Below are 24,672 nucleotides of genomic sequence, written 5' to 3' on the forward strand. Positions count from 1 at the left end.
AAACCAAATTCTTGACAGGGGAGGAGAACTTAGTATAGAATGGGTATATTTGTTACAAAGACCACTAGAGCAATGTAGTAGTGCGCAAAAATCATGATAAGGCAGGACCTACAAGATTGCGTTCCTGGTTCCCCGGCGGATTCAAAACTTTGAGGCGCATCGTTTGAGACAGGAAACTTTTCTGTTTTCGCAGGTATCTTTGCTCGTCCAAATTGCAAGGTAGTAAAAATGCGTTATCTCTTTTTGCTGTAACCACCGTGACCAAAATTGTTAGGTTATTATTACTTTAGTGCGCTAAACCGCGCCATAGAAAATCGGTAGAGGTTCTTCATTGTTCGCCTCTGTATCCAACCGATGTCCGACCTCGAGTTAACCTTTAGTGCAACTTGTGTAAAGTAGACTAACCGATCGGCAGCGTCTATTCATCCTTTTAGCTAGGCATATGAGTTAGGGTCAAAAGGGCCTTTTAAGATATGTCTACCAGGGAGGAATTATACGCAGTCTTCTCCCAATTATGGATATTTTTTTCTAACAAAGCTTCTGAAACCTTTTCAGACATACTTCTCGAGGTGAGGCATCGCTCTGCTGTTGCCGAGTGCTGGACACTCATCCACGCCTCCCTGTGCGCTCACACCGAGTTTGCCAGCGGCAACATCTCGGTGCACACGCGAGCACCACGTTCTTTGAGTCGCACAATGGACTGCTGTGGTTGACTGGCAGATTGGTCTGTAGTCTCGTCAGTGTGAGATGTCCCCGGCTGGAACCGGCGGCAGCTCGTGGCCACCAGGAGGAGGATAATGGCCGCAAACAGCACGAACACCACCTGTTCATTGTATAATAAAATGGAAATTAGTGTTTTGATCCCTATATAAACGTTAGTCAGACTAAGTACAGAGCTCTGTGTGGTCAAGAAGCGCTAAGCCCGTGGTGCAAATTGATTTCAGCCAACGCTCACTTTTAAACGCTTAGCTGTTTACATGACAATACAAAAAAAACATTTTTAAATCAACTTTTTCCTTTCAATATTTTTTTTCCGCACCACTAACACTTCTGAGGATTGAGAATAAAGTACAGAATATACATAACAGTATTACGACCGCTTTTTTGATGCAGATGACAGTGCAGCAGCGCGTAAGACAATCACGTGGGTTTTTTATTTAGCGGCCCTCTGAAAAAGCACTTAACTGAACATCTCTACAGTCTCTAGACCATGTTTTGCTTCGCTGTTCTTCATTTTATGGATGCTCGTAAATGTTTAGATATTGCTAACGAACACCGCATTTTAAACCCCAATAAAGCAGGCGTACAAGAAATAAATACCAAATAGTCAAGAAAAAATTGAAGATATTTTGATCGAAACAATAAAATTGTGATACCTGCGTATCGCTGATATTGTAAACACAGTTCCTGGGACTTTAAAGTGTAGATATGCACTTCTGCTTTCTCCCTCGGAATTTTTAATTGATTTTTTGTGTTACAGTGATTACAAATGGAAGCCACTTAAACTTTGTGAATAAACTTTGGCGAAAAAGCCGTTTTGTTTGCGGTGTACCAAGTTATAGGAATCCTTCCCCCCTTTTCAGAACGGCAAAAGAGAGGAACCGCTCGTAACCTCAAACGTGCTCCGTCGTATCTCGGTCGTGCGCCCTCCAGCTTACGTGGGACATGGAGTTATGGGGTGTAAACGTACTTGGCGTCGTGTGTGAACGACAGATACGGCCGCATTTAATCTCTCATGGGTGAACAAATCAACAACAAATTTAGCTTTCCAGCACAATAATTAGCTTTTAAATATTTCAAGCTAGTTCCCGCATTTAGTAGAAAAAGTCAGCTACATATATTCTTCGCCCAAAGAATTCCGCTAGGAGACTTACGTTTCCTTAATAAGGTGCTAGATATGCACGACCGCTGAGCCTCTAGGCAGAGGATATAATTAAGCGCAGCAGTTGTGGTTTAGAAGTAGTTTAATATTAGGAATGCTGTTAGTTACGAAATATTTTACGCCATTGTTCAAGCGTTAGTCACGGTTACAAGAGTGCGAACGAAGAGGCTAGCCTAAATTGAACAATATAGTGCTGCTTTGCTTGTCTAAGGTACGCGGTACTTTGAGGTGCGTGGTTTAGGGAAAAACTTTAGGGTAACTAAGAAAGCTCATGCGGCATAGATGTTGCGAACTTCAGTGTTAGCAATTATGAGGGGGGTTGCAACCTCATTTATCGTGTCGAGCAGCAGACCAACGAATCCGCTTAAATATTTATTGCGTTTTTAGGTCTCTTCGGGCTATGTCCAAAGAAATTATCTTCGGATTACACGTGTTGAGAAAATGTCATACAGACTGTGCAATTAAGAGGTAACTCAGAGGAGAGGAAGAGATTTTCAGGCGCATAAATCTGTACATTTGTTACCTGGAACTCATCAAGGTACTCTCATCGCATATCTAAGAAGGCACATGAGTGTTTATTACTTTAAGCAGCGAAAATACCTCAAAAGAGAGACAGGACTTTTGGTTATAGGGCAGGGGGCCTAAATATTTCAGGAATGTCCAGAACCCACCCGTGATTTAGGATATTCACACAAACGTCAAATCCTCTTCTTAATACAATATAGACGAGGTTTTTCTTAATGAATGAGTGCAATACCCATGAATGTTTAGTGAATATTTCACAAAGGTGAGCATTCTGGTGGTAGGTCATTCAGAAAAATACAACTGATTGATTGGAAGCATATGCCAATCATTCTTACGTGTGCACCGGGACATCTATTTACAGTATTATCTGTTTTTACAATACTGCACCGCTATACATCTTCCTTCTTACTTAGAGGTTTCTATGTAGTTAGAAAGTACGAGTTTGTAAAACTTGCTCCCTTCCATTTCGCTGAGAAAGGAATTTGTGAAAAAAAAATTGCCCTTAAAGTGGCACTGATACAAAAATTTTGCATCTTGTTTTTTCATCGCGATAAGTAGCTAGTGACCTACATATAACCTGTAGAAACCTCATTTGCTTCAGCGTGCGATGGTTGTTTCATTAAAGGCATTTTCAATGCGGCCAGTCGCAGTTTCGGTTTCAGAGGGGGCCGCGAAACGATGGATTTTGTGTGAACAAATCTGACCACGTTATCGTCGGAGGGATATCACAGAGCAGAGGTGTCGTAGCACTGTCGAATCCGCATCGCCGGCAATTTCTGCGAATGCCCCCAAGCACTGATCTCGTGAGCGGCTTAATTAAAAAGCGACCGTGGACAACAACTCGCAGGCGCTGCGAGTGCAAATGCTAACGCGTCTAAAAACGACGCGCGACGCTCGAGACAGTGGGTGGCAAGACGCGCGCTGGGAGCAGCCGGCCGGTCTGCCTACACTGCAGGTCCGGCTACAGATGTGCAAGGCTGAGCACTGCGGCGGATATTCGATTGCCGCTATCGTAAGCGGTGCAGATGCCAATTTATAATCCAACCTGCCATCGCATCATTAACGCCTTTTTCATATAAGCTGCCATAGTTTGGACTCGGCTTGGGACAATTTCGTGCAGCGGTAACAATGAAGCTATCCTGCGCCGGCCTGCGCCACTTCGCAGCCGTGGCCGCCGCCTGCACAGCGACCGTGCGGCTCGCTCAGTGGGCTCTTCGTGTCTCCGGCGCGTTTTGCATCCAATGTAACTAAAAAGTAATAGAAACAAAGTGCCTGGAATCGCTGTAGAACTTTGGTCACGGGCAGCTTCCCGATCAGCCGACGAAATCACGGCGCCTGCGGCGCCAACGATCGAGTAGTTCGTTCTCGAGAGCAGAAGCTCCGCCCTCCGGCCCTCCGATTGGAGCGGCGATCCGGGCGAGCCGGCGAAAAACGCCGGCAGTGCGGAAGCGGCAAACACAATTTCGTGACGTGTTTGGATGTTGTTTATTTACACAATGTCCACGGGATGTCGATTGCCGTGGTCCACTGCTGGCTGCTCGGTTGTATTTCGCACACTTTAAAATTGATTTTAAATATGTTCTAGGCTGTATTCGCCGCAGATATTTTGCAGATGATGTGTGTGCGTTCGCACCAATCTATCTCTAAAGTTATGTCGCCTTCAAAATTTTGTGTCAGTACCCCTTTAAGGAAGCGTCAGAGTGGCGCACCATTTAACAACTCAAGGTAATTTCCTTTCAATATAAAAAGAGCTGAACTAGACATTTCGAATGCGAATCTCCGGTTATTTGCACACACGCAGTAATTGAATTTACCGAGGGCTCAAGTACCTGCTACGAAGGGTCATTGTCTAAGTAAATATGCTGCTGCGCAGAACGACGGGGGTTTAAAATCCGTCGTCTTATGTACTTTTCTGTCCGAGTCAAGAAGCTGTAACGCCATAAAAACACGCAGTTGATTAGTCCGACAGCTGAAGTAAAGGAACAGGGTAATTGAGTTTAAAATTAAAACATTCATATTGTTCCGGGACCATTTGAACCCTAGCCAGCCGCTATAGTAAAATTGGCACACATCCAAAGGCATTCAATGCTCGGCAAGTAGGAATAAAAATGCTCATCTCGCGTTCATTTTCCCCCTTCGACTAGAAATGAAACCATCCGGTAAGAACGGAGACCTGATTGATTATGACGTTCAACGCCCTGACTCCGCACTGGTGATTAGGCGCGCCATAGTCGCGGGAAATAAATAATTTTGACAACCTAGCGATCTGTAACATGAGCGGAAATGTTGAACACATGAGCGTTTTGGGTTTTCGCCTCCATTAATGAATCTTTCTCCGCGGCCGACAATACAACCCGGTCATTGGCCTCAGCACCACAGCGCCTTTGCCACCTAGCAATTGCGGCTGCTAGACAAGAGACCTAAATATTTTTATATTGTTTATTGCAAAATGAACGATTCAGCAAGCAGCACATTTGGTGCCTCTATTTGCTTTCTATGCTTGGTGCAGTGTGGGCGCACTTTATGCCGAATGAGAGGAACCACGAGGTAAATGGTGATGATCATATTCAGACTATAGTGGCGCATCATCATCAAATGCTTACATCGCCACTATCCTAATCATCAACGCCTGCTTGCTATCATCATCAGTTGTGCTTGCGCGGCTGCGTCAGCAGCCACGCGCCACGCGAGAGGACGACAAATTAAACACGACCGAGCTCCTGGGCGGCCGCATTTCTGCACCACTCCCACTCCTAGCCGGGCCTACGCTCTCTCCAATAAAATGTAGGAGGCCACCGCACCCTACCGAGTCTGCTTCCTACAAGTGGTGAACCGGACGTTCTCTACAAGTGGTGACACGGACGTTCCCTACAAGACTATACCTTCCGTAATCTGGCAGAAAGATTTCACCTTGCCCGCGTCAAGAGAATGCCAGGGCTTTACCATTGTTTTATCAAAGAGGTGCGGAAGGTCCTGTACCCTTCGCATTAGAAGAAAAAAAATAAAATTTGTATGTATGAGTAACTTTATGAGCAAAGTTCTTCCTATTTTCTATGAAATAGCATGAGTTTGGCTGATCAAAGAACAGATCTGCAAATGCAAAAGCGGATAATTGCGTTTTTATAAGTTGCCCACATCATTTACAGGTTTTACAATATTTATTTACAGGAGTCAAGAAACAATTTCTATTTTAATCTGACTCAAGAAGGGTTAATTGCATCTGTGACATGCAGTCGCACCCCGTTTCTGTGTATATCATTGTTTTGACATCGTTCCTCTTAGAACTTTCATAACACGATGTATATATGTGAGTAACTGCCACGAATTGGTCGAAATGAACATTTTCCTATTCACTGCATGTTCATTAACCTTTATCCTGCGCTTTTAGAATTACTGAATTATTCCAACCACACAAAAAACAAGCACCTCTTACAAGCTGCACTTAACACAATCAAAATCGAAGAAAATGTTGAACTGGACCAGATGCAGATTCGCCCATGGTGAGCGACCACGTGGATACGATTGCATATTAGTGTGATTAGGCGCAAACAATCTGAAAATTTTTTGTTCGGTTATACAAGCGTTTGAGGGTCACCGTATGATATTGCGTTTGTTTATCTGTTGCCGTAGTTTACGTTATTTCCAGGGTTAATTGTTGTCCAACTACGTTGGCTAGAAGGGCAGAATTCTCAGCATGCTCTTTCGATGGAAAGTACTGTATTCGAACAATCAAGTATTCAACAAACAAAAGTGTAATTATTTAAAATTATGAAGTATCTGTATTGGGTTTCTTTCGCTTTTTTAAGCTCAATACTAATAACCCCAAATAATGCTGTACCCTGAAAAATGTTGCGCGTGTTCGGTGAAATTTTGTCTAATAGACATTTAACGAAAATTGGGGAAAGACGGAATTCATATTGGCTAATAAGGACACTGGCTTTACTAATGTAGATATTTTTTCCGCAAATAAAAGGCTCAGATGATTTTCAAAATAAAAATGTTTGTCAGTTTTTATCTATCCTTCTAAATTAAGCCCGGAATGTAACACCATCTGCTTTCCGTTTACTCCGATATACCGAACTAATACGGATCATGATATGGCGTTTCTGCGGTACTACAGAGATAAAACCGGTGTTTATACTTTTACCTAATGGCGTATCCCTATTACCATATCCCTATTTTTATTTTGACTGTGTTTCTTTAAAGGTAAGGTTATATAATCCTGAAATTCATTATATAGGCAACGTTTCAGGAGGGTAAATGAGCTTTCTAAAGATACCAATCTATTAAGGCTTTACAATGTGTAATCGTTTATTAAAAGCGGGTGGTAATCATGTCGGCATCATATGCACCCCCCAAAAAAAGGCTGTTTAAAGAGACGGTTCATAAGAAAGAGCGACGTTAAAATAGTTTTGGTTTTGTAGCTCCGTTCAACAATTTTTACTTTTGTTCGGCCGTATCGCGCTCATTGGGGCTTCTGAATAAGTTTGTTGATTCAGTATTAAGCGGGAGAAGAATTGTTGCAATGTTTATTTTTATTTAAAATAGAAACTTCCGCAGCCAAAAATGCTAGCCGGTTATTACGTCACGCTCGCAAATTACTGCATATTTACTAGTTCCCGGCGATACGTAAACATTCGGGTGTACAGATCGCAAGGCAAGTGCCTTTCAGAATTTTTGTATTTTGTAGCTGTGGTATGGGACCAGCAAACTTAGAGCCTATAAAAGGTAATCCCCGTTTTACCACCGCTATCCTTAGAGGTGCAATGAACGCTTCTTACTTTTTCTGAGCGGTCACTTATGCCTGCTGACTCCCAGCATCTTATTTCGCCTTTTCCGACCTCACAGCTTTGTTTGTTACAATAGTAAATATTAAAACTTTTTCTGCCATACATCGTACGTCTCCCACGCTTATTGAGTTCAAGAACAGGTTTACTTATATTCAGAATTCTATCCATACTTTTCTCATGCTTGTTTGAATTTTAAATGAACGTTCTGCCATAGCATTCGCTCGTCCACTTACGCTGACGTAAACGACGGCGTCAATAGGCTGGTCCAGCCTTGTGTGGTGGGGCCGACGGAGCCCATGACGGAAAGGGAAATTGCTCAGTGGCATCGGCTCTGCTCTCGAACGGAACCTGAAAGTAAAAAACGGTATTTGAAATTAAATATCACAGCAATTCGTTGCTTAAGGGATAAATTTTTTTAGGGCCCTGATCGGGAACGCCTCTTTTTGTAGCTACTGATTCCCGGCATGAAACTCATGTCTTGGTGAAAGCAACGTTACCCCCAAACCGTTCGTGCTACTATAACGAGTATTAGTTACCCATATGTCACAACATTTTTTTACTTCTTAATTGCGGCTGGTAGCGGTATTAGGTGTCACAGCGTGCTGATACTTTATTAGTGCACGGTATTTTGCAAAAAAATATATAAAGCTGAAGCTTGCAATTCTTCTAGCGGGTTGGCTGTATGTGAAACATACTTGTTAAAAGCTTTCCCTGTAACTTTTGCGATTTTTCACTGTCTTCACGATACGAACCAAAAGCTATTGCTGAATAAGAAAGATTTAAAGGCAGTAGAAAAGAATATTTATGGTTTGTATCTTTTTCAAAGCGAAGGTTTTTAACAGCCATACAAACTTTACCCTCATAAAAAAATGAAATGAAACCCTCATAAATAGATGAAATGAAATGAAATGTCTCATAATATAGCAATGCAAGTGATTCTATCAACAGGGCTTTATTTTGCCATTGCAAAATACCCACTCGCTAAGCAGAAATTAATCATATGGCCCAATGCCCGCTATCTCGATCTGTTTGCGAATCGCTCAACGGGTTTCCAACATGATTTTTTCTTCAACATCGAAAATCTCTTCATTTACTTCTCGTGATTTCCATGTTGAACTCTGTTTATTTTTACGTGTTTCGTATCAATTATTCCTATTTGGTTTCTGCCGCTTTTAATCTCACAGATAATAGTTATTCTAGTAACATGGTTTGTTGGCCGTGCATTTTAAATTTATGCGCTTCTTTGTCGGTCCTGGTTGCCTCTGTCGCTTGATCGCTTGATACATACTTTCAGCGGGCTGTTCCCGTGTTAGTCACATCTAACCAGCGCTCTAGCTGTTCCTACACTAAAAGAGATATTAGAAAATCCATACATCAGCCATTATCAAAAGCATGAGAGATAGTTTGGTCGCCATGTTTCAAACTCGCGACAACTTTATCGTTGACAGTTACAGGAAAGTAAGCTACATACTACCATAATGACCTTAAGAGAAAAACGATCAAAAGGGTTGAAGTAACCGCTCTGCTCCCTAAGTAATTTATCAAACTGCATTTGTTACTAGCGTAGAGTTCCTTGTAAATGCTTTTGCAAATATGGTGAGTGATAACAGCGGACTACTTGAATGAACACCAACATCAGAAGGGCAATTATCGGTGACATCAGCATAGCACTAGAGTAACGATTAAGACTAGTGCGCTCACGAACAATTGGGAGAATATCTCTGGTAGGACCCCACCATCCAGTCCTTTGGCCACATAAAAAGTGATGTCAAGCAAGCAAATTATGGGGCCAACACTCGCATACCCTCGTTTACACTTACGCCTATCTGTAGGCTGTATGCCCGTAAATGTTCACCCTGGGCAAAAGCCTTGCTTACATGTGGAAGCTTTTAGGGGTTTGTGTGTAACAGTGTATTTGTATTTTCCATTTGTGCAGTGAATTTGCAGGGTCAATTTCGTTAAATTTTAATCACCAGTTCAGCTTTCTGATGCTATGTCGCATGATTAGTCACTTACATTTGTATCAATATTACTGGCAGTATATATACGTAATTCCTGTGTTGTATATGTACGTAAAAGTACTCAGTAGTCTTCCGTTTCTTCCAACCTTTAAGCAGGTGCGATTTCACTTGCTAGCCTACTCTAAGTTGGCCGCACCACAATGAAGGGCAGGCTCACCCTTCGGAGAGGCCGCCTCTGGGACTTCAACTTGTCAACGTTTAACGCACAATTTCCGGCAAGCGAGAGACGCTGAGATTCCATATTAGAGGAGCTGTATTATGTGAATGAAATGAATGAAATGTTAAATGGGACTTTAGTCGGCCAGGTAAGTTCAGACGAACAGGTGATGGCTTAATTGAGCTCAGAAGCGGGTTATCCAACAGTGCTCTCAGGAACCTTCCGAAAGGAAGGAGGACGGGAAAGAATTTTTATCCACTGGCAAATAGCAAGGACGTGGCAGAATTCTTCTGCATAAACTAAATGGTCACAGTCGTTATGATTAAGATAAGCAAGCGAAACGTGAAAGATAGACGAAGCTTATGCACCAACATCTAGCTACAATGATTAGGCCGTAGATTGTTTTACAAAGTCAAGTCATCAATGCATGAGGAAACAACCGATTTCGCAATTGTAAGGCGAGACTTTAACGCAAACGCGGGCGGTAACAGAGTTGGAGAATAATTTGAGGGCAATTTTCTAAGGGGCACTCCCAACAGTGGTACAAATACGCAGTTTAGATTTGCAGAGAGAAACAACGTGAAACTAAAGAACACGTTCTTCCGCAAACGCGAGAGAATGAAATGGACGTAGAAACGTTTTCACGACAAGACAAAAACATGCTTCATTTTGAGAGACAACCCGGGTATTTAAGACAACCCAGACGAGGAGGTTCTAAGCAAGACTCGGTACAGTGATCCTAGGATTAGTAGGTAAGGCTAAAGTAAGGCTAAATTACCAAAACGTCAACAAGGAAACAACTACAAAATAAAATGTCTCATATCAAGTCCGTCAGAGACATGACGTAGGAGTTTAAAATAACCCTTAAGAATGTTTTGCACTCTTCGACTGTAAGAATTAGAACTCCGTTGACAGCGTCAATTGCAACCAAACTAAAGCAATCACACAGTCAGCAGCTGCTATTGAAAAAAAGCAGCTGCAGGAAAGGAACTGTAAAAATAGTCAGCAAACAAAGCTGGTTATTCGAGGCAACAAAATATAAAATAAATTAAAAGGGGGGAAATGGAAAAAAAAAGGTGCTCAGGGGAATGAAGAGTGGGAAAGCTAAAGACTACGACGGCATAACCATATACCTTTTAAAGGAGCCATGAAGACATAACAAAAGTTTGTCTTATTCGAATGATTAGGCGTTTCATAGTACCCCAAGCGCTTTCCCGGAGCAATCAATGCTTTATTCACTAAAAAATAAGAAAATTTATGCCAAGTTTTTAAATCTCCCACAAAATTGTGCATTTCGTGACGTGAGCAACGGCGTCATATAAGCCGGACATAAAACCGATACTTAGTATGTCGACTCCATATAGCACCCACACGCGGAAGTCAAACAGGAACCGGAACTCATGCCGAAACCGAGACGGCGACCCTTTTAAAAATACTAGTAAAACCTAGTACACCTGCAGCCCTAAGTGCAACAGGGTGGACACCGATGGGCGGGACAAAATGGTGAGGAAGGCTTTTAACTTTCATTGAGAGACTACAAAAGAGTATTCAGAGGCGGAGAATGAGCTCGGTGAGCGCAGGACATAAGCGGGAGGAGGTCAATTGAAGAAGCCTTCGTCCTGCAGCAGACCTAAACAGGGAGATCATGAATATAATTGTAATAATGATGATGATTACGACAACGACGACGACTACGACGATGATGACGATTATGATTGCAATTTTGAAAAACGTGTTTGCTTTTTTATCAAGTTGTTTGTGGCAGAAGGGAAACGTTTACCGACGCGCTCAACCATAATGCGTTGTAAAAAAATAATTTTATCAATTACTTTTTTGACGCCATTTCTCCTACCCTACTCTAATTTAATTGCAACCAGGGATAGGACGCGCTAATCTTCCAGCATCCCGTGTGTTTCAGCGCTCACATAAGTTATTTATTCGATGATGCATTTGTGATTTTTACCAATGAATTTTAAACAATGGTTGCCGTGGTGCTGAACCTTGGGTTCAATTAAAAGAAAATTTACCCCTGGGAAGCCAACTATAGCCGGTCCTCGAGGTCCGCTTTGGACATTGAAGCCTTCGGCTGCTCTAGGGTTAGAGTGCGGAAGAAATGGTAGCTCTTGTTTTCTAGGAACCGCCGCAGTGGGAGTGCAGTGTGGTATGTTCGTTGTGGTGTTGGCGGGTCGGTTGAATAATTACGGGGTGTATAACACGCAGTAAGCGAAAGCAGGGCATATGTTTGTCTGTACTTTTCGCCACGTCTAGGGTGTGCTACTAGGGTGTGCGCTTGATCTCATTCCGAAGCTGCCAAATGGCGACGAGACGCTCAAGCGCATGTCGAGACGCAACTGTGGTCGCCTGGACCTCATGTTACGCATACAAACGCCATAAATGTATGCGGCTTTATCCCTCTCATGCTTTGGTATTGAATAACTACGGTCGCCGAGTTCGCCCGCCTGGTTCACCCGGTGTTTCTATGGCCGGCGGGCACACCGCTATGTCCCAATCGGAATATTTTCTGCCCGCAGACAGGCGCTGCGCAGTTTACTGCGCGAGCATTCAAGGAACACTGAAACTCAGAAGCACGTTTGTTTTTAAAGGAAGTCTGCCGTTCCATATGCATTTTAGCGTTGATTTCCTGGCGGAAGATGCCCTAACTGCTAGGAAAACGACTTTCAAACGTTGATTAAATTTGAATCAAACAGCGACTGTGGACGCGGTTAGAGTGACGATTAACCGGAAGAAAGAAAGGCAGCGGAAACGTATAGCGGTGCAGAAGCAGCCGAATGCACCGTAACGATGTACGCAGGGCGGATGCCATTTTCGGTAAAATCAGCCGTACTTTCGCAAATCCCAACATCTTTTCAGCAAGGGAAAACTGAGCACTGTATTCCTTCATTGGCCCGGTGATCAGTATTCACGCTTTGTTGAAGCGAAACATATTATCTCTTTGAGAAGCCTCGATTGTTGTGGTCTAACGAACCGCTCTTACGTAGCTCGCCCACTTCCACGACAAGTGGTACGACTGCCCCAAGGATGAACGAGTAGCGTCATCCGGGAGACAGCGAGAGAAGATGTTGCAGACGCCGGATAATTTATTCACTCCCGGTGCAAGTTTTGCGGTATGTCTAGCGGGAAGGGGGGGGGGGGGAGCGGGAGGTACCGGTAATAAAGTTTTCGCTACTTCTCATTTCATTATAAGAAAGGTAGGGCTACGAAGGAGATAATCGTGTTCTCGCTGAGCCAATCAACAGATATAGAGAAACTGCTGAGAGCGAAAACTCCCATCTGTGCAAGATGTCGGCGCACGTTACTGATTCCCAGGTGGTCAAAAATAATCAGGAGCAATTGAATACAGTACGCTTTTTCTTCGGTGTAGCGCCGGCGCGTCCAACCGTATAATCAAAACGATACAGAGAAACATGTATTTTGACTCCATTTCTCTTCAGCCTAACGGAAAGAGTACTCTCTCACTCTCTCAGTGCGGGCAAAACAGCAACAAGGGACTCGATCACCTGACGTATCCTTGGCCACGTCACACTTTGAACACTCCATGGCAGCTAGGTATCTCCACATGCTCTGGCCATGATATTTCCGTTGTGTACTATCGCTCCTTCGATTACAGTGCCACACAGTTTAAGTCCAAAATTTTCCCGACATGTCCCACTCACTGCATGAATCATCGGTACGCAAGGCCATCCCGAGATTACGGGGTCTTCTCCAAAAGCACCGTCTAGTAATCATAGAATATCAGCGATAATCGTCGTAGAAGATCGTAGAAGAGGGTCGAGGATAGAATATCAAGGATTCGGAGAATATCATATGCGAGCCCTTAATTTCTTCACGGCGGTAGTTATAAACGAGTACTAACACGAAATTTTGGTGTTACGTCTTTTTCGCTGCTATGCGTGCCTACCAGCCCACTAATCATAGAATGACAGATCAGACGGTCGAGCGCAGCGTAAACATTCATTGACGGCGTCGTTTATTCGTGTCAGTTTCGGTTTCGACAAAACGAAGGCCGAGCGGCCGCCATGACAGGAGGTATCACGTGACGTCACGATTCTTGCCGTATCGCTGCCGCTCTGGAAGCGCGTGCGCGCGCCCAGACCGGCCGAGGTAATCGCCGTCCCCACAGGCCCGGGCAGCATGACGTCAGTCTCAAAACCATGACGTGTACACACGCCCGAGCAGCACGCGCCAACCACAGCCAGCGCGTCGGCTTCGTCACGGGAGCCCCGACGTCGGCACTTTGGGGCAAGTAGCAGATGATGTCATGTCGTTCAGCTCTGGGCTTTATCGTGCGGGCGAAGAATAAAATGGATTTTAAATATGTTGCGCCGAACGGTTGCTGTTGAAACTTGCTGGGAGGTATCCCCTGGTAAAAAGGAAGCATCTACATAGTTATCTCAGCTTTGAAATTTCGTGTCAGTACTCCTTTAAGCAAAATGTTCAGAACAACTATAGTATTTTTATTGTCATACTCGTCCGCAAGTGCCAAAACCAAGCACGCTAATTATAGCCGAAAATGAACATTTTCGCCAAACAAATCTGTTAAATAATACCGAGTTTCATACCGTTTCAATATTTGGGAGGCTGGGCAAGCATAAAGGTTTAAGTACAAGACTTCTAGGGCAAAATCCTTTTCACATTAAACAACCAATTAAGCCCTCTCTCCGATGGAAGAAAGTTCGGAGAAGTCCTCTGACAGATACCGAGTAACAAACTATGCCCGTCGACATTTACACTCCGTTTTTGAAATATATCTGGAACTAGCCCTGTATAGTGGTGTGAAGTACACCCCAATTTGCAGAACACGTACAGCTATTTATTTCAACCACTCACACTGTTTTTTACATCCAAGCGTTCTCTTATACCTGGAGGCCTCGTTAAGCCTGGATTGGACACAGCACTCGACGCACATTCTCCAGACGGCACGGCCGCGTAATGTACTCTGTCAACAATAAAGTTTATTATCTTCCTTTCTTTTATAGGTAAGCCCTAAAAGGAACATCGGCATCAATCTGGCAATAAGACAGCGTGGAAGAATTTATAGCACAATAAACAACGACGAAGCAGTGCCTGAAGCAATAAAAAGACACGGAGCTTTTTTGTGAAATGGCCGTAGAAAGCCAGTACCCTAAATATCAGCCCACTGGCTAGTCGCGTACCGGGGAGTTAGGGAAGCGCAGTCTTCGAGATTGCGATGGGCTTAGTAGCGACAGACGCAGAAACTGCGCTTCTTTTGACATTGGGGCTTGTCTGAGAGACCAAAAAAAGAAAACCACTCGCGCACATAGGCAATTTGTGCCGGGTGTTCTCTTTAACTCAGCGCACTTACTTTGGTTTACAAGGAAAAGGTTTGAGATTGCCGGCGTGGAATGGGTCCGAACAAACGCATTTCGCTACAATTTCTTGAGATTCTTAAAAGAATGAAACTTCTTCAGTGGAGAGGTTGAGCTTCTTTATAGATATTTATTGCTTTTTTTCTTATGTGCTTGCAATTATTGTGTACGGCTCTGTTGGGGGAATGTAGTTGCGAAAGCCTTCTCCTCTTCCTGAAAAGAATGCTGCATTTAGAAGTAACACAAATATTATTGCGGGATATCTTACAATAAATAACGCAGGTTCCAGTGTATTATACACTTGTACTCCACAAAATGCCTATTAAGGATTGCCGAGACGTTGGCTTCCATCCGCACAAAGCTTTCTTAGTCACTGCATATTAATATTATCCGGGATAATTTTTTCTTGGAACGTGCATGTGTGTTTAAGGCGTTTGTGGGAACAACGGCCTATCTTGAATACTCCCGAAGGTTTGTGCAGCACGAGCACCTTTTTTGTGAACTATCAAAATTTTGAACGCACTAGTTGTTCCTTCAAGTGATTGGGCCCGCTTTGTGCGGCTAAAAGATTCAAGCGTATCTGGGATGAGCACCGCAAAATATCTATCAACCTAAAAGAGTACCTAAGGCAAAAATTGGCACGTAGAAGCTTTGCCATCCAATCTAGTAATTTAATTTCTTGTAATGTATAATAATATTTAAGAAAGGTAGAACGCTATTTGATTATAGAGATAGGTAATGAAAATAGGCTCAACATTTTAGTCTGTGTGCCAAAGAAAGCCATATAGGCAAAGTTAAGTTTAATAGATGGAAAGATTACACCGGCACACGTCAGTGTGCTTAGCATTGTTGGCAATTATTGAACATAGACACGCACCACGGGCGGAGATTTCAGTGATTCTGTTGCGCGTTTTTGCGGTGTTCAGGCGATTACCAGGGTTCTTTGCGTTGCGCCAACCTAGTCCAATTTTTCATCCCTTTGTGGATGTACCGCTCCCGCACAACATATTTCATAGATATGTATCTTGCAATTCCCTTCGCTAATACATTTCCGACGTGCTTACGATTAAATAACTCTAACTCCTAATCGCCATCTTTGCTGCCTTTTTTTGTTTCCAACGATAGGTTTTCGGGGCCTGGGGCTTAGTATCATTCTATGCTCCTTCAAGACTAAGGGCACTCTCTGTACCTGTTATTAAAGGGTCAAATGGCACTTTGTTTCAATGTGCACATATTATACGGAATGCAGTTGTTGGTAGCTGAAGTTTGCGAGCATTTTCATCTATCTGGCTAATGGTGTCGGGCAGAACAAAAAAACCGTTGCAAACATGACTCAGCCGCCTAATTCCGAAACATCAGTTCCATGCGACGGTGTTGTGAATTCTCTTTACCAAGAGGGAGTGTTAGTTTAAAGCCTCGCGGAGTTATCTTTCCTTAACATAAACCAAATATCGACCATTTTGTATTCACCACAAATGAAACACTAAACCAAAATTTCCCGTTACAAACATCACCTTGAATAACAAAAAATGATCGCAGGAGCATACTCGCAGCAGGAACTTTTTGGCCTAGAAGTGTAGAATTTATTTTGCAGAATTTTTTTATTGAAGAGCGGGTTCTGAAGGCAAGGCTTGCTAACTGCCGATGGATCTCAGTTTTCAAGTGATATTAGCAACCCTTTCATTGTTTTTGGAAATGTTTAAAGGTATGCCTATAGGTAAATGGCCTCGGAGAGTGACTACAACTTGCTAAACGTCTCATCCGAAAGATTACACGTGAGAATATGTCTCTTTACGTGCTTTTGATGCCAACGCAATACGGCTTCCATTTGGGAGTTGTGCAGCAGGGAGCTGTGCTCACGACTTTTGTGTATCCACTTTTCTGTGGTGCGCCCTCTAGCAGCACCATGTGCTGAGAAGACACGTAACACTCTCTCTCCTTATGTGTTTTTATTCCGCGTCTCCACCATTTCGTAATATGTTTCACAATTCCAAAGAGCCTTGCAGAACAATTCTACTGCAAGAACATTTAACATTGCTCTTTTACGTTACCAAAAGGGCTATTTTCAAGCAGAATACTCGAAAACTGTCCTTAAAGGCATGGCTGCACTGCAGAAAGAATTTTTCTGTCTTCATTGAATTGGCTGCTTTTGTACTGGCGCCGGGCGACCATTGTAAGGCAACAGCGTTACTTCAGTGAGCAGCGCCGCTCGTGGCGAACCACTCGTCAGCGGAATGCCCGTTGCGGTCAGTGTGGCCTACTTGTGCATGGCTTTCTGTCGTTCTGCTGTAGTGCCGCTTGGAATGCGCGGATAACCGTAAGTAAGTTTTTTCAGATCGGGAAATCTTGAAAGCAGGGGCACCTTTCCGAGACATACCAGGTATATGATTTACGACAATACTCAGTCATTGCATATTCCACACGACGCCCAATGCATCGATCTGGAAGTAAAAGCAGTATCTGGAAGCATGCAGTACGTTGCCTGCGTGCAGTTTGGTGTATCGAGAAATATTGAGAAGCTGAATGCTCCTGCAAATCCGGCATGTGCCGGCGATCCAAGTATACTGCGGCGCTGGCCTTTCGCAGTTGAAGACAAGACGCCGTAGTGAACGAGCGAAGTTTTGAGTGTGCCTTCTAAGATTTCACCCCGAAACAAACATTCTGTGGCACGACGCTACGTAACTTGATTGAATAGGACAAAATGTGTTTAATTTCACAGAAATGCGTTTACAGCAGCCATAGGAAATCATTTACAGCGTAAATGCCGCATGACATTACAATGGTATTGCTCGTCGCGGAAAAGGATTGCTTTACGCCTGTACTGACACTTGCAATGTTTGCTGGCTACTTGGTTAGCGGTTTTTCAAAAACAGAAACAAAAAACCATTACTGCGTGGCTAAAGGACGACAAACAGGGGGGCGCCAAAAGCCTGCCCTAAGTTTCACAACTGAATGCTGCGGTCGCGTTTTCCAACGTACACTCCTGCGTCGAATGACGAGGATGGTTTAACGCAAAGATTTCTTATGGCGGTTTTCTTGGTTGTCGTGTGGCTTTGGGCTTAACCTCGCAGACGTTTTTTACTTTGACTAGTTGAACTTTGTATTTGACCGGCTTCTAGTGTGGTCTTTGACTTTTCACAGCGGCTTTGACTTTTACCCTTCCTTATTCTTTTTTGCAAGAAGAAAGCTTCTCATTCACCCATAGTCGTCGTTCGACGGAGGGTGGATGATTTTTCGGCATACTTTTGCAGGTCCCTGCACCCCTTTCCAAATCCAAACTGCTTCCAGGGGGCTGTAAAGGTGTCTGTGCTGGATGATTCTAGCTGATGCACCTGTAGTTGACGCAAATAGTCGCGCTTTTATGGGCTTTTTTACGAGGCATAACACAATTTTATCAGGTGCTCAGCAAAGAATACTTACCCAAAGAACACACGCTGGCGTTAACATTCTGCCACATATTTAACTATCGGTAGAAGCCTCTATTCCACACAGGTAGTCAAATTGGGAGGGGAGGGGAATGATTTTTATCTTCGCCTGCTGGGTGATCGAGTTAGCCCATGAAAATCAAAGAGATTAAGCTAGTTTGGCTCCAGCCTTGTAGGTGCTTACACTGGTGTCCGACAGATGTCTGTGAAAGGCTCTCTTCTCGTTTAAATTTATATCAGTAGTATAGCTGGCACTTTTTCCTCGATAATGCGCCTATTTGCCAACAATTAATTAATTTACAGGAAAAAAACTTTAAACAATGTTACGGCAAACTAGCCTAATTTATCACTGCACCTTAGTGATGCAGGAGACGACTAAAAAACAGAGAAATCTAAGTACGTGCAATCTTCTTTGGCGATCTGAAACAGGTAATATATAATACATTAGTGCCATATAAAGACAGTTTCCTCCTTTAAATACGTTGGACTCAGACTCCCGTCTGACCTAAACTGTGCTCCTACAATAGAGCCAATGACCTCGACAGCGTATAAAATATTGCTTTGCTCAAGCGGCACCTTGACTTTGCTAACCCCAGAAGGAGGCTTCCCGCGTACAATGCTCTCTGTCGTTCTTCACTAAAATAGGCGTAAATAATAGGGCACCCCCATCAAACTGCTCTCATTAACGCGATTGAATCACTACAAAACAGAGCGATTTGATTTATTATCTCCTTATTCCCCAAACCAATGCACATCACCATTAAAAATCAACGCAATCTCCCTGCTTTCACTCTGCGCAGACACCCGCCGCGGTGGCTAAGGCATTGCGCAGCTGAGCACGAAGTCGCGGGTTCGATTCCTGGCCGCGGCGGCCACTTTTCTGGTGGAGGCGAAAAGCAAAAACGCCTGTGTATACGAGATTTAGGCGCACGTTAAAGATCACCAGGCGTTCGAAATTAATCCGGAGCCCTCCACTACGGCACGACTCATCATCTGCGTTGCGTCGGTGCGTTAAACCCTCACTCAATCAACAAATCGCTGTGTACAGACAATTTTCAAGGCTATCTTCTTTTTCATGCACTTTGGCATAATCCACCGCACTTCGCTTACAAATTGGATTCCCTTGTCGCGATATTGTCCAACGCTGTCGCGCACGCATATTCCTTGGCCATCGAAAAAGTGCGCTTTCTCAGGTTGTGCTTTAAGGGGACGAGAAGGTAACGCGGGAACTGTACAGGGGCCCGTCATAAATTGCGAATGACGCACAACCATGGAAAAGCGTGTTTGTAACGCCATACGGAGTGGCTCAAGCCAGTCAGGAGGAGGCCAAAAGCTCCCTGGTTATATTCGATACAGAAATTGGGGGGGGGGGGGGGGGTTCTACCTGTTACGGAGGGGCATCGAAATAAGTAGCGGGGAATTTTGGGGATACATTCATCGTGCAGATGGCTCAAATTGTCTGCAGATGACGATTATTGCTATTTTAATAATTATTGTGCCATCTCGACCCTCTGCCGTCCGTGCATTGAGAAAAGACGAGGCAATCTTCGAATGCTTAGAATTATACGGAGAGCGGGCAGGCACGACGTGGTCCGCCCGTTCTTACGGTGCATGTCGTAAGGGGGAGAACACAGGAACGGAAGAGTGCGAGGTTGTGCACGCATCTCCGATTCCGAGAAATCGATTTCACTTCCGAAAGGCCTCGGGATTGGATGCTCTCCCGCTGTTCCATCTTCAGACATTTTGCCACGGTGCCTCCCAAACCGAATAGGTCGGACGCGTTGGCACATCCGCTTATTTCCAAGTGAATGCCTAAAAAGAACGCAGTCATTCTAACACTAATCATCCAAGCCAAGCACCAGAGATTGGTAGTAACTACTTCTAGGTACTCCTCTTACTTCATGTTTCACAGACCAGACCTGAATAATTGTGTTTAAAAGGAACAAAATATAAACCACATGGGTGAATCACGTCTGGTATTTTCCCCTTAGTCTTTTTATGGTCATCTACCGAATTAGTTGCGGCGTGGGTTTATGGTACTGTAATAAATAGCACCTCATCATGGGAGTATATCACCTCTTGATTCTTGACACACGAAGCGTCACATGGCTCTTCAAAACCAGTGCATTAGCTAGCACAATTTTCCATAAAAAATACGCACTACAATCTAATTTCAATTTTGTCTCTCAATTCACGCAGATACGCCACAAAGATCAAAGTTGCGCAATTTTGCACGCGAATGACATGTTGGCACAAAACACCTGAGATAGTTAGCGCCATTTAAAACACGTAGGCCGACGTTTACCAGGATCTTCTCTTGATCTCCGACCAACTTTTAGTTTAACTTTTACGCCGCTATCTCGGGTAGCTGCCGCAGCTCCATATACGACCGCTTCCTTCTGAAAACTTTTACGATGAGCTGCAATTTTTAGGTGCTCTGTTTTCGACCCTTCCGTAGTTACTCTGTTACCTGCTTTCCCGACTCGGGCCTGGAAGGTTTCCACACGCAGCTACCTGGAACGAAGCACCCACCCCACTGGCGACGTTTGAATGGCCGTCAGAGCGGTCTGTTAGAACAAATATAATTCTCAAGTTTACATCACCGAGGCTACAGTTGGGCTATGAGGCGCACCGTCGTGGAGTGCTCCGGATTAGTCCATTTGCAACTTTCTCATACACATTCAGTGATGTCACTAAAGAACGATCTACATTCGGTCATGCTTTCATTACTCAACGGCGCTGCCCGGGTTTCGCTCCGGTTAGGTCTACTTCAGACGTCCTGTATATAATTCTGTACCACGGATCATTCTATGAAAAGTAGAGAACGAAAGTTCCTGCCTTACAAAGGTTATCTAAGAGTGCGTCAGTTCAAAATCAAAGATAAATTTACACAACCTTAAACTTCTAATAGGATCACGTCATATTAGAAGCTTAAGGTTGTGTATATTTCTTTGATTTTGAAGTGACGCACTCTTAGGAAACCTTCGTAAGGCAGGAACTTTCGATCTAATCTACTACACTCACTTATTTCGTAATGACAAGCTGCTTTAAAGTGATGACGTTGTCGAAAGCATACATTACTTGTACAGCGTTAAGTATACATAAAAGGGAAAATTGCGAGAAATTTTGTAATATTGTACAAAAATAGGTTTTATATACTTGAATTATCTGGAAGACTTTTGTAGCGCTTACACGTGTACGTATTTATGTATTTTAGCTCTGCTATTAGTCTACAAAATATACTAAACTTGCCATTTTTACTTTACAACGTATTTTCACAATATTTAACTATTGCACATATTATGCACTGGTGGTACTTCATTCCGCCTTCACTGCAGCTAATTAGAGTTAGTACCTACCGGTAGTGTTTACGTAAACATAAATCATCAACCATACCTTGCTTTCGTGCCTTTAAGAACCGCTTTTGACCTTGCGGCCGCGCCCTTAACATTATGTGATGCTCCTTGGATTCCGTCCCGCGAAGGTCATGTCAGTCGCTCCCCACCGCAAGGAGTTTTAGGGGCGAAGCTCCTTAGGGCGTGGGTCTGTCCATCCTCGACGTATGTATGCAGCCACCTCTAGTTTAGTTCTTGGATTGTTTACTAGATGGCGTGGCTACCTCTAGTTTAGTTCTTGGATTGTTTACTAGATGGCGGTACTTGTATATGATGAAAAGATGCGCTTGGATTGTTTACTAGATGGCGTGGCCACCTCTAGTTTAGTTCTTCGATTGTTTACTAGATGGCGGGGAGCGTTGTAATAAAATCCGTTCGCTGTTGGCGCGCGCTCGGAGTCGCCCGATGGATAAAGCTGCAGATGTGCGAGCCCGCGAGGCAGAAGCGCTCCGTGAAGCTGCGCGACGCCGCCGCCAAGATCCTGCCGTACGAGAACGAGAGGCCCAAGCGTCGCGGCAACGGCGCGAGGACCCTGCCGTACGCGAAGCGGCACGGCTGCGGCGCGAAGAGGATCTCCAAAACGTCAGAGAACGGGAAGCGGCGAGAAAGCGCGCGTATCGGCAGGCAGACCCCGATGCAGTGAGAGCTCGTGAGGCGTCTGCAAAACGCATCAGGCGAGCTCAGCCCCAAGGTGCCGACGCGTGGTTTAAGCGAGACTTTCTAGACGTTACGTTCGGACACAGATGTAGTGGGCGAACTTTCACTGAAGAGTCACGGTTTTACCGATGATTTCCCCTCAGGAGCTTCGCCCACTCATCATCATTCACCCCGTGGATATGCTGTGAATTTTTTTTTGGTTAGGCCCCTACGCATCCTTTACCTTCACCGTTGCGGCTCTGCCCCTTGATCGGTGGACCCTCCTTCCAAATTCCTCGGAACCCAGTTGCACCGCTGCTCCATTGCTGCCTTTTGCACCCCACTATCTGCTGCGCGATTCTGCGTACCTTGAAAAATTAATTTGTAGCTCACCCGTTTCGTGAACATAGACAGCAGAGCCTTTCTGTTGAGGACGTCCAACAAACGCTGTTAAAAACTGCCTCCCCACTGCTGTGCGTTAAATGGTTGTTTCTTAACCGAATATCGGAGATTGAAAAATAAAACCTTCAGCAAGCACCAATAAATGAGCTACTTAACCAAATGTAATTTCAGCCATAGCCCTTAAGCCAAAAAAAAAATTGAAAATAAAAAACGACATATATAATAAGAGTAACTGCATGTATGCCCTAAAGATCTGATATTCCACCAGCTTCGCACGCAGCATAATCGCGAAAATACACTCGTCTGTTGTCGCTGGTGGGTGGCCCATTTAAAAATAAAGTCTGATGAACCTAGCTACGTGATGTTGGGGGAAAATGATTCGTTCAAATTAAAGCCAAATCATAATTATCGTAAATTGTGGCAATGCAAGGACTTTCGCAATACTGCATTTAGCAAACAAATCAATATAACCCACTTATCCGTTCGGTTATTCACGGACAGATTTAACCCACGACGTGACATCCGCCGCCCGGATTACCCCAGAATTCTGGGGACCAAAATCGTCCAATGAGTGCCGAGCGGACGCTAAGATGCTGTCCTCTTTAGCAGGTGAGGGTTATCCTCGCGCATATCCGTCCCTCCTTATGGGGCCACTGCGCATGTCCCTCCCTCCTTACGGCGCCACTGGGTACGCGCGCCGGAGTCCACCCGGGGGAGACCGCCATCGGAAGCGCAGCACAGGGGTAGACAATTTTCGGCCCCCTTGGGGCCGTTCCTGCATTGGCCGTTGTTTCCCACTAGCGTGGGTCACGGCACCCACTTTGTTGATTTTCGGATGCCTTGATTGAGTGAGTGCGTTATATGGGATGTCTGGTAAGTGTCCAAGCATATTGCATGCTTTGTTGGGGTGCCCGCGTTTGCAGTGTGACTGTGCAGGTCTGCGCACGAGATCCGATCGGGGCACGGCGAGCCAAGAGGCTGGGCTACAGTGAGGCCCCTTCCCCCTACCTCAGCGAGTAATTGCCGACGAAGAAGAGCTGGGCACACGCCGACGGGTGTATGCCCCAGAAGGTATGTGCGTAGGGCAGTGTAGTGTTTGTATCATGGTTGTCTGCGTAATATACCCCGGTGCTATAGAAGTTATCGCTTCCTTTTGGAGTGACTTACAACAAGCACGCGCTTAGAGAGCCACGGCTCATTCTGGAACACTTGGACTTGGTGAGCAATGTTTCTCCGCAGGCCTGTTCGGTGCTGCGCGAGAGCAACGAGAATAACAACAGCGCGTTATTCTAGTCCATACAATGCAAGGTAAGCCCCACATTTCTCGCCACGCCTTACTTCCCTCTCTCCTTGAATGCCCTCCTGGCGGTCCGAAAGCTGTCCGTGAGGCACTTATCCAAGATGAGCTATCTTAATGTAAGTAAAGCAAAGCTAGTGGCCACCAGCCCCTGCTGAATCCTTTTAACTAACACTGCATGCACAATACCTGCTACAGAAAGACACTTGCACTGTACTCTATAGACAATTTGCGAAACAAACACTGTACGCTCTAAACAACACTCTACTCCCTTGCCTAGGGAACTAGTGTTAAACTATATGCAGCATGTAAGCTAAGGTTCCATAATGTATACTACACTACATTAACACCGCTGTTAATTAAATTAGGTCACGTTCAGACGGCCAAATCACTAACTAATGTGGTCGGGCGGCATTTTTTCTGTCTCACGACGCTCTTAAAAAGGAGTAACCCAACTAAAGAAGGGCCCAGGTGAGAGCGGTTTTCTGAGCGTGCACTCAACTTTGACTTTTAATGTTTAGCCTTTTTTGCCAAGTCCCCCCCCCCCTTTGGGTCAAAACCGGTCACACACTGCATTTCCACAAAAATGCAGATATCGCAGAAGTTCTACTTGTAATCGCTACAATAGCGTAAATGGAAATAACTGGTCGAACGAAATTTCGAAAAACTAATATTTATGTGTGTGTGTGTGTGTGTGTGTGTGTGTGTGTGTGTGTGTGTGTGCGTGTGCGTGCGTGTGTGTGTGTGTAATTAAGAAGAATGGCGAACCGTCTAACGCCCTGCATTTCCACAGT

At 44.4% G+C, this 24,672-nt stretch overlaps 1 protein-coding gene across 1 annotated transcript in view; it reads right to left on the reverse strand.

Moving 5' to 3' along the window:
- The window catches only part of LOC144150240 (uncharacterized), a 108,484-nt gene that overhangs the window by 5,425 nt on the left and 78,387 nt on the right, over positions 1-24,672 (reverse strand). Inside the window, exons 2-3 of the mRNA XM_077682094.1 lie at positions 7,431-7,545; positions 562-823 (exon numbers count right to left, since the gene is read on the reverse strand). Of these exons, the coding sequence (XP_077538220.1) occupies positions 629-823; positions 7,431-7,523 (288 nt within the window). The 5' untranslated portion in view covers positions 7,524-7,545 and the 3' untranslated portion in view covers positions 562-628. The remainder of the gene's footprint in view (positions 1-561; positions 824-7,430; positions 7,546-24,672) is intronic.

This window comes from Haemaphysalis longicornis, unplaced genomic scaffold (assembly GCF_048455015.1).
Source record: "Haemaphysalis longicornis isolate Haplotype H1 unplaced genomic scaffold, Haemaphysalis longicornis Haplotype H1 scaffold_8, whole genome shotgun sequence".
Lineage (NCBI taxonomy): Eukaryota > Metazoa > Arthropoda > Arachnida > Ixodida > Ixodidae > Haemaphysalis > Haemaphysalis longicornis.